Consider the following 16,547-nt stretch of genomic DNA (forward strand, 5'->3'; position numbering starts at 1 on the left):
TGAGTGGTTGATTTATTGGATGAAGGAATAGATAAAATGTTTATCATTTTGCTAATAATCTAAACCAGTAAGAGATAGTTAACACGTTGAATAAGAGACAATAATAACAACATCTAATATTCAAAACTTTAAAACCAAGATTCAAAAATACTTTCACAAACTCAAATAATGAGCTAGAACTAATTAGACAAAACTTATTATTTGCTATTGTTGAGTCATTTTAATTCATGTCCAACTCTTTGCAACCCCATTTGGGATTTTCTTGGCAAAGATACTGGAGTGGTTTGCCATTTCCTTCTCCATCTCATTTTACAAATGAGGAAACTGAGGCAAACAAGATGAAATGAGTTGGCCAGAGTTCAAAAAGATAAATTGTAGAAATATAGAATGGTAGAAGCACAGCTATTTAATTTAAATAGAAAAGGTTGGGAGATTTTTAGCAGATTGCAAACTCAAAATGAGTCAACAGTGTAATAGGGTGACCACAACATTAGCATGATTAAAAAAAACACTGGGTCTTGAATGAAGAATGTGATAATCCCATTATACACCAGTGTGGTCAGAACAAATTCCAGTATTTTATTCAGTTCTGGGTTCATTTTAGGAAAGAATTTAATGAACTAAAACATATCCCAATGAAGGCATCCATGATAGTGAGGTAAAGGCAGATCATCGTGTAATGAAGATGAGTTGGAAAATCTGGGGATATTAGGAAAGGAAACTTGGGGCAAGGTGAGAACATTTAGGGTTAGGGTTCCCTAACCCTTAACTATTTAGATAATGTTGAAATGCAGAACTTGACTTCTGTTTGGCCCCAGAAAAAAGAACTAGAATTGTTTGAAACTGCAGGAAGGCAAATTTATGCCTGATGTAAGGAAATAAAATTCTTAACAATTACAAATGGGTTCAGATCCCTCCTCTGCAGCTTACTAGCTATATGACCACGGGTAAGGCACATGTCCTCGCTAAGCCTCAGTTTCTCCATCTGGGAGGATCAAATGAAACAATGTATGCAAAGCACTTTGCAAACCTTAAAGTTTTGACATATGTTGTCAGTTATTATCATGATAATCATTATCCTCGTAGCTTTCCAAAAATTGGATAGTCTCTTTAGGAGGTAATAGGTTTGTTACAATCACTAGAAGTCTTGAAATATAGGGTAGATAAGTACTTTCTGGGTATATTGTAGAGTAAATTCTTATTCAACCAGTACTGGATTATCTCTGGGATCTTTTCCAGCCCTGAGATCCTGTGATTAAGTTTCCAGTAAATATTCAGTGCCACACACAGCCATGGAGATAGGCTAAGCAACAATTCTCTAAGTTATAGGGGATATTTTTGAGAAAACAATAACAATCTCTCCAATTGATTTAACAAGGTTGATTAGCAATTTGTACTTGTAAAATATCTCAGTGTAGAAAAATTCACTGGTTTGTTACCATCAAAACACTCACAAAGAACTTTCCTTTAGTCTCTAAAAGATCAAAATCTGATTCCTGGATCACTGTCAAGGAACAGAAAGTAGGGCTGCTACAAAAGAAAACCACTGCTGCATCTGAAACCCAATTAACCAGAAGACAGAACAATCCAATGATTTGGGGAGGAAATCAGTAGAAATACGATTATTAGAACAGTCAAGAAATAACATGGTCTACTTCTCTCAGCATTGGTGAAAGCATTTGCTGTTTACTGGAGAAGCGTGAAAAAAGACAAAAAAAATAAAAAAACAAATATACACATTTACTTGGAGACTTTTGAAAAACAGAGGACCACTGAATAGTTCAAACCCACAAGCACATCTTACATGTAGGAATTATATACACACTTGCTACAAACACAAATTTAGCTCACTTAAGAATAAAAGAGCCAACTGGGACCCAGGAAAGATACATTTAAAGGATAAAAATTTTGACTGAAGAAGTCACACTGGACTAGTCACTCCACATGGAATATTTAGAGGACAATCGGGAAGTGATAGGGAAGGGGCTCACAAAAGGAACAGGGAAAGCAATTGCCCAGCAAACATACAGGCATCCATATTTTTTATGGCAACCTGTAGAAATGGATTTCTCCCGCTTTGCTGGAGGAGCTGTTTTCTTCCTCTTTCTACGTAATCCACACTGACTGGTACAAACTTCCTCATGGCTTTCTTTTCCATTCCTAATGTCTGTCCTTAATCCATCTATCTAAAAAGAAAGCCAGTTTCTGACAGTTAACATTTCAAAGACATCTCTGCCGCCTGGACATTCTATTATTTATAGAACACTGTGGACACACAATCCCTTTGGGAGCTGAGAGAAGGCATGGGAAGAAACCAGTCAGTACACATGTTTTCATAGAAGTCACAGCATTAATTAAAAAACAAATGAAGGAATCTGGTATGTCTGCAGCTTCTTCATCACTCCTTGAGAAGTTAAGGCAGTCTGTTTCCTTTCATTCTTTCCTCATTGTGAGAAAGGGTTCTGCATCCCTCTTGAAGTCAGTTCCATGTCCTCAAGTCCAGAAGTCCATCCCTACAAAGCACTTTTGTTACTATCCCTTCATGTGACACAGTCTTTTCTCCTTAAAGGTACAATGTGACTATTTAAATTGTTGTCTTCAAAAGAGCAGTGCTCATCTTTGGTTGTATTTTCTTCTCTTTTCTACAAATAAAAGAACTGAGATAGCCTTCTGCAAAATCCATCAGTACACAACATAAGCCTTCTCAGAGACAAGGACTCAAACTTTATCATAGCTATGTCTGAGATGAATGGTTAGCTAGAAACAATGGATAAACTTAGCTCTCATTGGCCCAGATTGCTTTTCATCTTTCTGTATTCAGCAGTTTCCACACTGTCAATTCCTCTAGAAACTTCCATTTTGCCTCTGATAGAGTTAGAAATCTGACGAAACCCAGTATCTTTGCATCTTTAAAAATTCATAAGTTTCATTACACAAACTCCAAAATGGCAGCTTTTTATCAAGACTTTTCAAGTCCAGAAAGAGGAGCCATTTAGGCTGAAGCAGCCATAGACCAACGGTTCCTGATGCTTGACTTCTGCTGGGCTTTTTTTCTTTTTCAAAAAAAAAAAAAGGAAACAAGGAAAGTCAAAAGAGGAAAGTGGAGGCTACACCAAAACATCATTCCGTTTACTACACCACACCACCAAGCTTGCCATTCCCACTGTCAACAGGACAGGAATCAGAATCAGGGGAATGAGAATTTCATCTGGTGGGTCTTCCCAATGCACTTTGTCCGATGTACAGTTAGAAAAGAACCGTTTGTGAATTCCTGTGATGAAGCCCTCTGTTAGGGGGTTGGGCCAAAAGCACCCCACGATGTTGGTTTCAAGTTCTGTGCAAGAGGTAAAGTTGTCATAGTACCTAAAGAAATAAGAGGGAAAACTAAAATTAAGATATGAAAAGAGTACCCCACTCCTAGAAGTTTCCAAGCCCAGATAAAATATGACATAAGAATTAATTTTTAAAGGATATAAATGTGAATTCTTGCACTTTTTGGTGCATATATCCAAGTCAAGTACAGTCTTGGAAAGATCTGACTTACCAGTTTCACACAAGAAAAAACTTAGGGATTTTATGATTCAGTACTGAATCACATAATTTCAGAGTTGGAGATGACTCCAAAGCCCATCTGTTTCACTCATACCTGAAAAGGAATTCCTCCTAAAAAATACCTGACAAGTGATCATCTATCCTTTGCTTAAAGACCTCCAGTGAGAAGGAATCTACTATTCCAAAGACAACTCATTCCACTTTTGGATCATTTGTTTTTGTATAAAGGTTTTTCCTTACCTTAAAGCCTAAATTTGTCTCTATAACTTCCAGCTACTAATCCTAATTCTGCCCTCTGGGATCAAATAGATAAGTGTATTTTCTCTCCCTCATTAAGTTATACAAATATTTAAATACAACTCTTGTCCCCTCAGTCTTCTCTAGGGTAAACATTCCCAATTCCTTCAACCAATCCTTATGTATCATGTGCAGCATACTCTTTGAGAGTGGTCTCCAATCTTCTTGAATAATTATAATGCTTTCATATTTTTTTTTTGGACAGATCTTTTTTCCACCTCAATCTCCCATGCATTGTTTCACTCTATTATAATCTTCAAATGAATTTTAGTAGCTACATAACCGTTTCTTGGAGGGTGTTTTTCTCTCCATTTTCATGCATAAAGCACAGGAAGGTTGCCCAGTCAGTACTGCCCAAAGAAGCTGATAACAAGTGAGATTATCACATAAGCAAGTCATTGTTTCTCATTAGCCTGCAATTCTAGCTCTCTCCCAGTCACATTAGTTTCCAGTTCATTGTAGAAATATTGTTTCTAGATAGCACTATTATTAAAACTAGCACTACCATATAACCATGGTTATATATCCTACAAAATGGAATCTTTTCCATTTTGCTGTCAACAATAGATAATTATTACGTATCTATTTTACATGAATAGTACTGAGCTGAATCCTATAAACAAAATCAAGTCCCTGCTTTTCTAGAGTTTGCTTTCTAGTTAGCAAAGGAACAACTCAGTACTTATGGCCCCACACTTTATATTTAAATCATGTACCCATTCTGACATTATTCTTGGTATGCAGTGTGAAATATTGGTCTATACCTAGTTTGTGCCCTATTGTTTTCCAGTTTTCCCAGAAGTGTTTGTCATATGGTGAGTTTTTATCCCAAAGCCTGGGGTCTTTCAGTTTATCAAACACTAGATTACTATGGTAAGAGTGGTGATAATGGGCATCCTTACTTCATCCCTGATTATACTGGGAAGGTTTCTAGCTTATCCTCATTAAAGATAATGCTTGCTGGTGGTTTGAGATAGATACTGCTTATCACTTTAAGGAATGCCCCCTTTATTACTATGCTCTCTAGCATTTTTAATAGGAATGGGTGCTGTATTTTCTCAAAAGTTTTTAAAGTATTCATTGAGGCAATATATGATTTCAGTTGGTTTTGTTATTGATATGGTCAATTATGTTGACAGTTTTCCTAATATTGAACTAACCCTACATTTCTGGTAGAAATCCCATCTGCTCAGAGTGTATAATCCTTGTAATATATTTCTGTAATCACCTTGCTAGTATTTTGTTCAAAATTTTGGAATCCAATTCATTAGGGAAATTAGTCTATAATTTTCTTTTTCTGTTTTAGCTCTTCCTGCTTTAGATATCAGAACTTTATTTGTGTCATAAAAGAAGTTTGGTAAGACTACTTCTCCTATTTTCCAAAGAGTTTATATAGTATTAGAATTAATTGTTCTTTAAATGTTTGGTAGAATTCACTTGTGAACCCATTTGACCCTGGGGATTTTTTTTGGGGGGAGTTAATTAATGGCTTAATCATTTTCTTTTTCTAAGATGTGGTTATTTAGACATTCTATTTCCTGATTCGTTAATCTATGTAATTTATATTTGTGTAAATATTCATTGATTTTGCTGAGATTGTCAGATTTATTGACATATGATTGGGCAAAATATTTCCTAATAATTGCTTTAATTTCTTCTTTATTTGTGGTTATTTCACCCTTTTCATTTTTGATACTGGATATTTGGTTTTCTTCTTTCTTTTTTTCTAATCAAATTAACCAATGGCTTATCTACCTTACTGGTTTTTTCCTAAAGCCAGCTCCTAGATTTATTTATAAACTCAATATTTTTTATTCAATTTTACTAATCTCACCTTTGATTTTAGGATTTCTAATTTGGTGCTTAATTGAGGATTTTTTAATTTGCTCTCTTTTTTTCATTTTTAGTTGCATACCCAATTTATTGTTCTGTTCTGTCTCTATTTTGTTGATGTAAGAATTTAAAGAAATAAATTTCCCTCTAAGTATTGCTTTGGCTGCATCCCATAAATTTTGGGATGTTGCTCATTGTTGTTATTCTCTTTAATGAAAGTATTTATTGTTTCTATGATTTGTTCTTTGAACCACTTTAGGATTAGATTATTTAGTTTCCAATTAATTTTTAATCTATCTTTCTACTGCTCTTTTTTGAAAGAAATTTTTATTGTTTTATGATCCAAAAGGAATACATTTAATATTTCTGTCTGCATTTGATTTTGAGGATTTCATACACTAATACACAGTCAGTTTTTCTGTAGGTGCCATGTGCTGCTGAAAAAAAAGGTATATTCCTTTCTGTTCCTATTCAGTTTTCTCCAAAGGTCTGCCACCTCTAACATTTTTAAGATTCTATTTACCTCCATAGCTTCTTTCTTGTTTATTTTTTTGTTGGACTTAAGAAGTTCTGCAAGGGGACAGTTGAGGTCCCCCACTAGTATAGTTTTGCTTTCTATTTCTTCTTGTAACTCACTTAAGTTCTCCTTTAAGAATCTGGATGCTATACCTCTTGGTGCATATATGTTTAGTATTGATATTGCTTCGTTATCTATGGTACCTTTCAGCAATATGCAATTTCCTCCCTTATCCCAATACATAGACAAAGGGTGTGGATATAAGATAACTTGGAGGGAATGACACAAACACACACACACACACACACACACACACACACAAAATTAAGGGATGAGTAAGAGAAGTATATTGGGTACAGAAGGAAGGGAGAAGTAGAATGGGGTAGATTATTTCACATGAAGAGGTGCAGAAAACTTATTGCAGTGGAGAGAAATATGGAAGGATGGGAAATGGGCATCACTTCAACATCATTCTCATCAGTATTGGCTCAAAGAGGGAATAACATACACAATCAGTTGAATATAGAAATCTATCTTACCTGGCAGGAAAGTGGGGGAGGGGGTACAAAAAAAAGGGCAGACCAGGTATGAGTGCAAGCAAGGCAAGATTTTTGTTGCTTTTCTTTTGAAGTTCAGTTTCCTAGGCTTATGCTAAATTGTAAACATCTGAAGGATCAATCTTCTTTGAACCATGGTAATTCACAGCAATAGGACATTAGGTGCTGAGGCACATGGACTTTTGTGCCTTAGGGCACTAAGCCAATCAGGTGCAGAGTTTTGACACTATGCATTGTGGGCTCTCATGCTTTTCAGGCTGAGCCAATCAGATGCTGAGAAAAACTGTATAAATAGAGAGTACTGAGAGGGTGAGGGAGAAGCAGGAAACACATGAAGAAAAATGAGCATGAAGAAGAGAAAACTTGCAAAGAGAGAAAATAAAGATCGAGAAGAAAATGAGCATTGAGAATTGAGAGAAGCAGCAGCAGGAACTAGTTAGGGAGGAGGAGAACTGCTGAAGAGAAACTGGCTGGAGGAGATCCACCTATGGGAAGGACACTTAGCTTACACCCCTTTTAAGTAGCTGTTATCAAGGAGCCTCTGGGCTATAAAAGTGAATTGCAATGGCAATGGTGGTGATTGTGCAAATACTTTTGTTGCCCTGTTAAGCTTTGTTTTCCCAGAGATAGGAGCTGGGGGCAGGAGCTGTGAAGCCTGCTGTGCCTGGATTCAGGCAGGAGCAGGGAGAGCTTGAACTAGAGAAGTCTCTCCTCCTGTGAGCTGAGACATGGAGCAAGAGTGGAGAGCTACCTACATGTGGACCCAGGCAGGAGCCAGGAGTGGTCAGCCCATGAACCTGCAGGAGGGGGAGAAACCCTGGGAATTCAGGACTGTCCAGATGGAGGCTTTGCAGCAAGTCAGGAGCAGTGAGAATGCTCTTCTGCCACACACCCCTGGGATGGTTGTTTATGGTGGAAGGGGGAGGCACCATAAGCCCAAGGACCTACCCTGTTGGCTTTGTTGCCCAACAACCCCCCAAGACTTGGAAGTAGGGACTGGAGTAGTGTTAACTCTGGCTCATTTGAACATGCAAGTACCTGAGAGTGACAGGTGGAAACCTGCAAATAAAAAGCAAAATTGGGCCTAATTTATTGTGTTTGGAGGTGAATATGAGAGAGTTATGGCAATTTACTGCTTACTCTGACATCTTGGCTCCAGAAAGCTATCTTGGGAGTTTCTTTTAAGTTGTTCTTATCACCCTAGTTCATTCTGAGCTTTACCGCTCTTGATGGTATCTTTAGAATAATTTGCCATGCTTTTGTTTCCATCTTCTATGCATATTTTTAATCTGAGTCGTTTGGCGAATTCTTTAAGCATCCTCACAGTCTTCAGCTAACTGCCACTTTCCTCAACTAAATTGCCTCTTTTTTGTGTCATCAGAATTTATTTTGAATTTTAAGAATTTTATTCTTAAGAGCTTCCTACCTGGACTTATTTCCCCTAAAGAATTTTAGTCTGTGTGTTCTCATCCAACCTTCCTCTGAACCCTTGGAAATTTGCTGTCCTCAGAATCCAGAGAGCATGTCAGACTATGCTCAGCTTTCCTTTCCTCTGTCACAAATTCTAGGAGAAAATGGAAACTACTCCTTCATAAATTTCTCATCCTTTTTGTGCCAGCAACCAGTTCCTTCCTGTGAGGATTAGGTTCAGAATAGAACCTTGACATTTCCACATGTTGAAAGATAACGGTATCATTATGGCAAATCTTATGGCCAAGAAATTATGAGTTTCTCTGCTATTGTCAGAGAGTATGCACTCCAGCAGATGTCTAAATAACTGAGGATCCCTAGGTCTTCTTTATCACACCTCTGTCCCAGTCTTATGATCTGTTTCCAAAATTCTTCATCTATCACCTCTTTCTCTCTAGGTGTCCTATGATATGCTCTATTGACAAAAATTGTTTGTTTCTCCCATCACTGATTTTCACTCAATTAGTAAACTTTACTATGCTTTTTGTCTACATTTCCTGGACTTCTTCATGAGTCTATCATCTTAATATAATGCTACCCTCACCATTCCCCCACATCCCTTTTAGTTATCCCATCTCTTTAGAATAAGGCACACCCATGTGGAGTCATATTCTAGTCATGGGATTCACCCCACCAAGTTTCAGTGATTCTCATAAGGTCAAATTTATTTCCATGCCTCAGGACCTCTAGTTTATCTTGCTTGTACCTTTTACTATTCACATTCTACTTCTTTCTTAAATTTTGTCTCCTGTGAATTTCTTACCTTCTTTATCACTATCCATCTTCCTACACTGTAGTTAGCATCTACAATATTTAACTCAGTAGATGGATACACATAGGTAGTTTTCTCCCTCTACCTTCCTTTCCAGTTTAAAATTCTATATATTTACTAGGTGATATATTTTTCCACTTAATAATACTTTATTTTTTAAAATTACATTTAAAGATAATTTTAAACATTCACTTTTATAAGATTTTGAGTTCCAAATTTTTTCTCCTTCCCTCTTTCCCCTTGCTCCTCCCCAAGATAGCAAGCAATCTGATACAAGTTATACATGTACAATCACATTAAACATACAGGTGAATATATTCTTATTAGCCTTTGTGAGGTATACTCCATCCTTGGCCAGTAGCCAGTTATTCCCATATCTAAAGCTATAATTCAGAAATCGAAAACCCACTCTCAGACCCCTTCACTTTAAGTATATTCACTTCCCCAAATCATTTTCTTTTATATATTACTTGTTTTCAATGGGTTCCATGGAGGAAAACACCACCTGTAACCTGTCTGGTCTTCGTTTCTTGCCCAAGATCTTGTAATCTTTGGTAATACCTTAAATGTTCCTTCTGGCAGTATCACCTATGCTTGTATCAATCATCAAAAGCAACTAATAGTTATCCACTTTTACAAAGTCTTGAGAGCTTCTATGTCATATTTCAGATACTTATCCTAGGAAGCCAAAATACTTGTTATGAAATCAAACACTTGTTATCAAATCAAGAAACAACTGCCTCAGTACCTCCGATCAGGGAGTTCACATCATTAAAGACCTTCTAGTGACCTTTATTGTATTATCACTCACTTGACAGTATCCATGGATCTACTTTAGCATCTCTTTGAAGTCAAGCAATTACTTCCTTCCTAAGTATCCAAACCCCTTCTTTTTTGGAAAAGTCTCAAATTTGTTTTTAACTCCAAGCGTTCAGTTGTTCTTTTTCCCTTCCTCTTCTTCTTGACTTTCTCCCGCTCACCAAGTTCGCATTTCTCTTCTATCTCTTCAGTCAGATTTGCCACTTGGATAAAAAGGAAGTGCTAACTCAATGACCTTTTCTTCATCCCTTTCTCCCTTTGACAAGTACAGTAGCCTGAGCTTTTGCAGGAGAGGCTGCTGTAACAAAAGCATACTTGTAAACACATCAAGTACCTTGGGGAGGTACTTTCTGGATGTATAGAACTGCTTCAGCAATATCCCCTTCCATTCAGTATGACAAGCAACCTTGCATAGTGGGCCTCAAAGCCATGAAGATTTGGGTTCAAGTCCCACAACTGATATACTAGCTGTGGGAGCCTTGGTGGATCACTTCACTTCTCTATAGCCCAGGAAGCCCTCTCACTGTTTCAAAAACAATGTCAGTCTGTATTAATAGAGATAGTTTCATCATCAGAACTCCCTACACAAAAAAACTCACAAGCCCAGACCAGAACAAAAATGTGCTTTAGAGAAACGTGGTAACGAATGTGTAGGGAAATCAGAGAGACTTGTGCTGACCACAATGCCTGCAAAAGTCAGAAAAGCAGAACTACATAATGAAGTTAATTGTGAAGAATGAAGGGGAAAATGTGGCTCTCTAAGGCTTCACTTAGCCCTTTTGTTCCAGGTTCATCTGCTTGCTGACCAAGGAGCATCACAGTAGCTAAGCAACATCACCACACGGATCTAGGTGGAGACTCCAAAGTAGGTTTTGGAAGGTCAGATGAACAATCAAGGCCTTGAGAGAACTTAAAAGGAATTTTATCAGTTCAATTCAGATAACTGGCTAGAGCCAAGGACCTACGACCCAGGAGAAAGGTAGTCAATAGTACAATCAATCTAAACAAATAACTTCTGTTACCTTTTTCTGGCTATGGTGGCTTATGGTCCTGGAGTAGGCACTAAAAGGTTTCTAGTCAACCTTTGACTAACTTGCCTAGGAAAGTCTTACTAGTCACTGTACCCTCAGTAAATGGTAGCAGAGAGCAGAGTATGCTCTAAAAGAATTTAAATAAAATAGCTAAAGACCAACAACTGGTTAAGAAAAGCTCAGTCACTGTTAAACTAGCTAGGGGGCAGCTAGGTGATTTCATGGAGAAAGGAATGGACTTGGCTTCCAGAAAACCCAAATTCAAGATATGACTCAGATACTTATGAGCTGTGCAACCCTGGGCAAGTCATTTGACTTCTCTCTGCCTCAGTTTCTGCATTTGTAAAATGGGTTTAACAGCACCTACCACACAGTCCTTTCATGAGGATCAAAATAGATAATACATGTAAAGTACTTTGCCTTCTTGCAAACTTTAAGGCACTGTTAGTTATTTGTGGCTGTTATTAGGGAAACAGTGGAGACATCCAGTGGACAATGAAGCTACAATGTGATGAAAAGATGATGTGCAGAAAGCAAGAACATGCCAGGAAGCAAGGGCAAGATGTCCAGTTGAAACAGTACAACTCCAAGTTGGCTGCAGATGGGCAATATCCAGTAGAAAACAAGATGACACCATCATCAGAAATCAGCAGCGACTTTGTGGCATTCATACATGACCTGACACATATTGTCTCCACTGAGTGCCCTGGCTGGACACGTCCCCCATGTGAATACCCTCCATGACTGTACCCAGTATGCATTCTTCATGCATATACCTTTTGAGTATGTGTTCTAGTCACACACGTATATGTATATATCCTCTTCACTGATGTGATGACAACTCAGAGAAGAGTGTACCCAATGTATATATGGGGGAATTTTTTTTCTAGTCACATAATTTGTTATTCTTTTTAAGTAACTTTTGCTTTTAACTAATGTGCCTTTTGTCCTTATAAAAGTAAACACGTTGGTGGAAACATATGAGCTATGATTCTGAGAGGTTGCTGATCCATTCAAACCTGGATTTGCTTTCTGGATATCCACACGTGTTGGGGGGGGGGTGCAAATGGCACAGATACTACACATGACATCACACCACTCTTGGAAAAGGACAAATGTCTCCTCATTATTTCTCTGCCATGTGTAAGATCAATGGCCCAAAGCCTCCTTAGTTCCCCTTCCAAGCCCTGGGAGAATGAGGCCAGATGATTTTCATCTTCTTTGCTGATTCTTGATGGTGGCCACAGTGTCCCAAATGTTTTCCAGATTACACCAATGAGCACACCTCTAGCCCCCAGAGAGGCTTACATTAAATATAGCTGAGGAAAAAGAGGGGTGAGAACAAAAGAGGAAAAAGAGTTGTTTTTTCTGTTAGCTTGGGTGCGCCTCTGCTGCTCCCTTCCTCCTCACTTTAGAATCCTAACTTCCAAGGAGGCAGTGGGTATAGACAGAATGGGGTGAGGTGAGGCAGGCCTGGTATGAGTGGGACTCACTCCTTCCCTTCTCTGTCTCAGCTGGGACAGCTCGGTTTGATTGTAGAAAGGAGGATCTCAGTTCTTCACTACTCTGAAATTTTACTACTGCCAAGTGCAAAGAAAGGATTTGGGATTCATTACTATTTTTAGAGAAACAGTCCAATCTCCACTGGAATATTCCCAATAGACAGGAGAAATGCTGTGGTTAGAAAACTAATCTCTCATGTAGCTACTTAATTCTATTAAAGATTTCAATTTAGCACAGACAAAATACTTTTTTCCCTAAAATTATGGAAAAATAGGGTCAAGCATGTCTATTTTCCTAAACTGTCTAGCTTTTGCTACTTTATTGTTGTCTCATTCTAAGCCCAGATGATGAGTGGGCTCTCTTGGAAAATGCACAACAATGCTTGGGATAGAGGAAGGGAGGAGACTGAAAGAGAATACTGATGGTGCTTTGTTTTGCTGAACTTTCTTTTCCTCTTTTTTACTCTTCATTATAAGAGATAGGGAGGTAGTGTGACAGAGTGGACAGTCAACCTCAAAGCCAAGAAGATCTGGAGTCAAGTCCTGCCTTTGATACACACTGTCCATGTGGGTCCTAGATGAGTCATTTAAGCTCTCATTGCTTTAACAAAATCTCTGACTAAATTATAGAGAAGGTGCCAACTGTATTGATCCAAGGAGTTGCCTCACTCCTACCCCGGGAGTTCCCTAGGAGATTCCCAATGAAATCACAGGTCCAAGTTTCTGTCCCTTTTATAAGAGATGATTCTGTTTTTGTCTGCTTTTGTAGTTTTATTTTTTCTCCTCCAAGTCACATTGTCATCTGTCATTTCTTGCTACTGACCTTAAATTTATCTATTTTTCTAATTTGCTACTTCCAACATGTTGGAGTCTGGGAAACCAGATAACTAAGTATGTTGGAATTAAGTGTAAAGTAGAGTCAAAAGCTCCAAGCAAGACCAAACAACTCTCCTTTGAAAAAAGTAGGTAAACATTGGAACATCACTTTTGGTTGTTTATAGACACACCGCTCGTCAATAGGTGACATTCTGATAAGAGAAATGTTACTGTACAAGTTTTTTAAATAATTAGAGTAAAAACTTTTCTGATCCAATGAACCACAATATGAACAACCACCACCACGACCACAGCCGCCATCAGTACCACCACCACCACCACCACCGTGAGACAGCATAGTATAGTGGGGAAAATGCCAGACATCAAGTCTACAGAGACCTGGTTTGAATCTCACCTTTGAAGCTTCTTCAAGATTAACAGGGATAACAATAATTACAGGGTCTATCCTCCTAGGCTTATAAGGATGATTAAATGAAATAATGTACTTTAAATGTTTGCAAATCTAAAGGTGCAATAAATGCCAGCCATTATTATTCCAGTTATTTATGAAGTTGTTTTAAAAAATAAAAAACAGCATGACGAAGTTCAGTCTGGAAAGAATGTTAATATGGATATTTAATGTTTAAAAATTTTAAACTTATTTTAATATTGCTAAAGTTATTGTTAAACCTGGATACTATCAGCTTTGCAGAGGTCCCTTGCCTCTCTATATCAACATGCTTAACATTAAGTCAAATCCTAGATCTGACTCTGACTTGCTTAATGACAAAAGAAATGGGGAAATTGGGAGAAAGGGCTGATTTGGGGGAAGTAAACAATGACTGTTACATCAAGCCCCACATGATAGTGCTTCCTCAAAGAGATCCATGAAGAGAGGTCAGTCAAACAGTATGTATAAGAGAAATTAATAAAAGCTGCATACTTGTTGAAGGTGTGGTAGAAATACAAACACACTAATTCCCCCATTGATGAAGCTGTGAATTCATTCAAACATTTTGCAAAATACCTCGAAGTTCTTCTAAGAAATTAACTAAAAGATTCATACTCCAATCAAGAAATCCCACTGCTAAGCATATAACCCAAGGGTTTTTTTTAATCCCATACAACCAAAATATTGACAGCAGTAGCACAGAACCAAATATAAAATTATTTCCATTAGCTGGAGAATGGAAAAATAAATTTTGGTACTTGAACATAATGAAATATTACTGTACTGCAAAAATTATGAGTATGATGAACACAGAGAGACATCGGAAACTTTAAATGTATTGAAACAAGTAAAACAAGCAGAATCAAGAAAACAATATACTCCACAACAACATAAATGGAAAAAAAGACAACAAAAAATCAAAACTAAATTCTGCGGAATTCTAATGTCTATGCTTGGCTCCATGGGGGAGTTCTGCACCTCCATCTTCTGCAGAAGTGGTAGGCGATGGATGAAAAACATTGCATATAATGTCAAATTTTGTGGATGTTGTGCTTAATTGTTTTTTTCCTCTTTGTTATAGAGGATAGTTTTCTGAGTGGGGAAATAATAGAAAATATAATGGATGCAAAAACAAAAGGTATCAATAAAAAGAAAAATGTCGATTGTTAATTAAGACCATGCTCTGCGATTGGAACGCCAATCAATTGAATTAATACATCAGTTAGTTTAATTGGGACAGATACTACGGATGGACAATGAATCAATCCTAAATTAAAGAGGAGAAAACAGAATTCATTGCATTTAGGAAACTGTGATATTTTCAATAATACCAAGCTGCTCCCTGTCACAAAGGCCCACATCAACCTGAATGTCCTCCTAGCAACACATTGACTTGCAAGTCCTAGGACACCACAATCTCTGATGAATCAAAGTTCCAAAGAGCAACAGAGACATGAATGGTGGTGACCAACATATTTTCAAGTACAGTCTATGTACAAGAAGTGAAATGTCTGATCAGGAAAAGGAGGTGGACAGATAATGTATAAGTAACAAGGGATAACAAATGGAAAGCGAGACTACTCCACTGGTACAAACGCAATATAAGGAAAGACCCAGAGGAAAGTCTGTAGCACACTAGATTCATACCCCTCAGAACCTTCATGGACAACAATTGCATAGGCTGAGAAACTTCCTAATGAATACCAGTGAAGGGAATACTCATTTCCATGAGATCATAAATCTACTGAAGGATTAAGACCATGAAAGAAACATGTATTATCTTTTCCTTTATCACTTCTCAGATGGATGTTACAAGATCAAACCCACTAAGAGCACCGTTCTTCTTTATAAGTCCACAGGAATGATGGCTTATCATGTACTTAATTAGAGTTCTTTATTCTTGTGTCTTTCACAATTGTTCCTTTTTACAGTACTGATGCTACAGTGTAAGTTCTTCTGGATCTACCCACTTCACTCTGCATCAGTTCATACAAGACCTCCTAGGTCTCTCCAAAATAGTTTTTTCTTCATTTCCTACAGCACAATACTATTCCATTACATTCATATACCACAGTTGGTTCAACCATTCCCCCAACTGATGGGCATCCCTTTAGTTTCCAGTCCTTTGCCACCACAAAAAAAGAACTGGTTTAAATATCATTGTATCTATAGCACCATTTCCTTTTCCCTTGATCGCTTTGGGATGTAGATCTAGCTGTGATATCCTTTCATCAAAGGGCATGCACTGTTTTTAGTAACTTTGGGGACTTAATTCCAAATTTAAGCACATTCTTTGTCATCTTTAAATATTTCCTGTTAAGTTTTTCTTCTTGCAGAAACTTTAAGGAAAATATTGTGAGGGTGACTCATTCAAGTGTAGTAAAAAAATTATTTAACTTCAAAATTCCTCAGTGCCTCTTATCTAGAGGGCTGTTGGTCTGACTCATCCACCCCAATCCTCTTGTGTCTGTCACTGAAGTCAATCTAACACATGTGCAGGAAGGAGAAAGTCGATCTAAGTAAGCACAAACTAAAGCATAAGCATAAACATTTAAAATTATACTTCAGGTCTCATCCAGAATCTTCTCAGTCCCATGTTTGCAATAAATTATCAGCACAGAGAAGCGCTTTTAAGATGATTTCTTCTTTTGAAATACACATGATTTATAGGACTACTTCAATGACATGCCATCAGTTGAAATGCTTGAAGATTTCCTTGACTTCCCCAGATATAGGGATATCCTCATTTCTTTGATGGAGGCACTCAACTCAATGATGGGAAGGGAAAGGAACTCTAGGTATACTTGCAAAAGGATGGAATCTACCACAGCAGAGAGAATAACTGAAAAAAGGAAGCCATTTGTGCTAGAAGGAGAGTCCCCATCTGATTCTGATGGAGCCAATTTTCCATATCAAAATATGTCTATAGC

General features: G+C 37.6%; 1 protein-coding gene across 3 annotated transcripts in view; it reads right to left on the reverse strand.

Annotated features, from left to right (window-relative positions):
• Window positions 1-1,666: 1,666 nt before the first annotated feature.
• The window catches only part of RAMP3 (receptor activity modifying protein 3), a 68,057-nt gene continuing 53,176 nt past the window's right edge, over window positions 1,667-16,547 (reverse strand). For all 3 annotated transcript variants that reach the window (XM_072649265.1, XM_072649272.1, XM_072649255.1), the window contains one exon: window positions 1,667-3,363. In XM_072649265.1, the coding sequence (XP_072505366.1) occupies window positions 3,108-3,363 (256 nt within the window). In that variant the 3' untranslated portion in view covers window positions 1,667-3,107. The remainder of the gene's footprint in view (window positions 3,364-16,547) is intronic.

The sequence above is a fragment of the Notamacropus eugenii genome, chromosome 1 (genome assembly GCF_028372415.1).
Source record: "Notamacropus eugenii isolate mMacEug1 chromosome 1, mMacEug1.pri_v2, whole genome shotgun sequence".
Lineage (NCBI taxonomy): Eukaryota > Metazoa > Chordata > Mammalia > Diprotodontia > Macropodidae > Notamacropus > Notamacropus eugenii.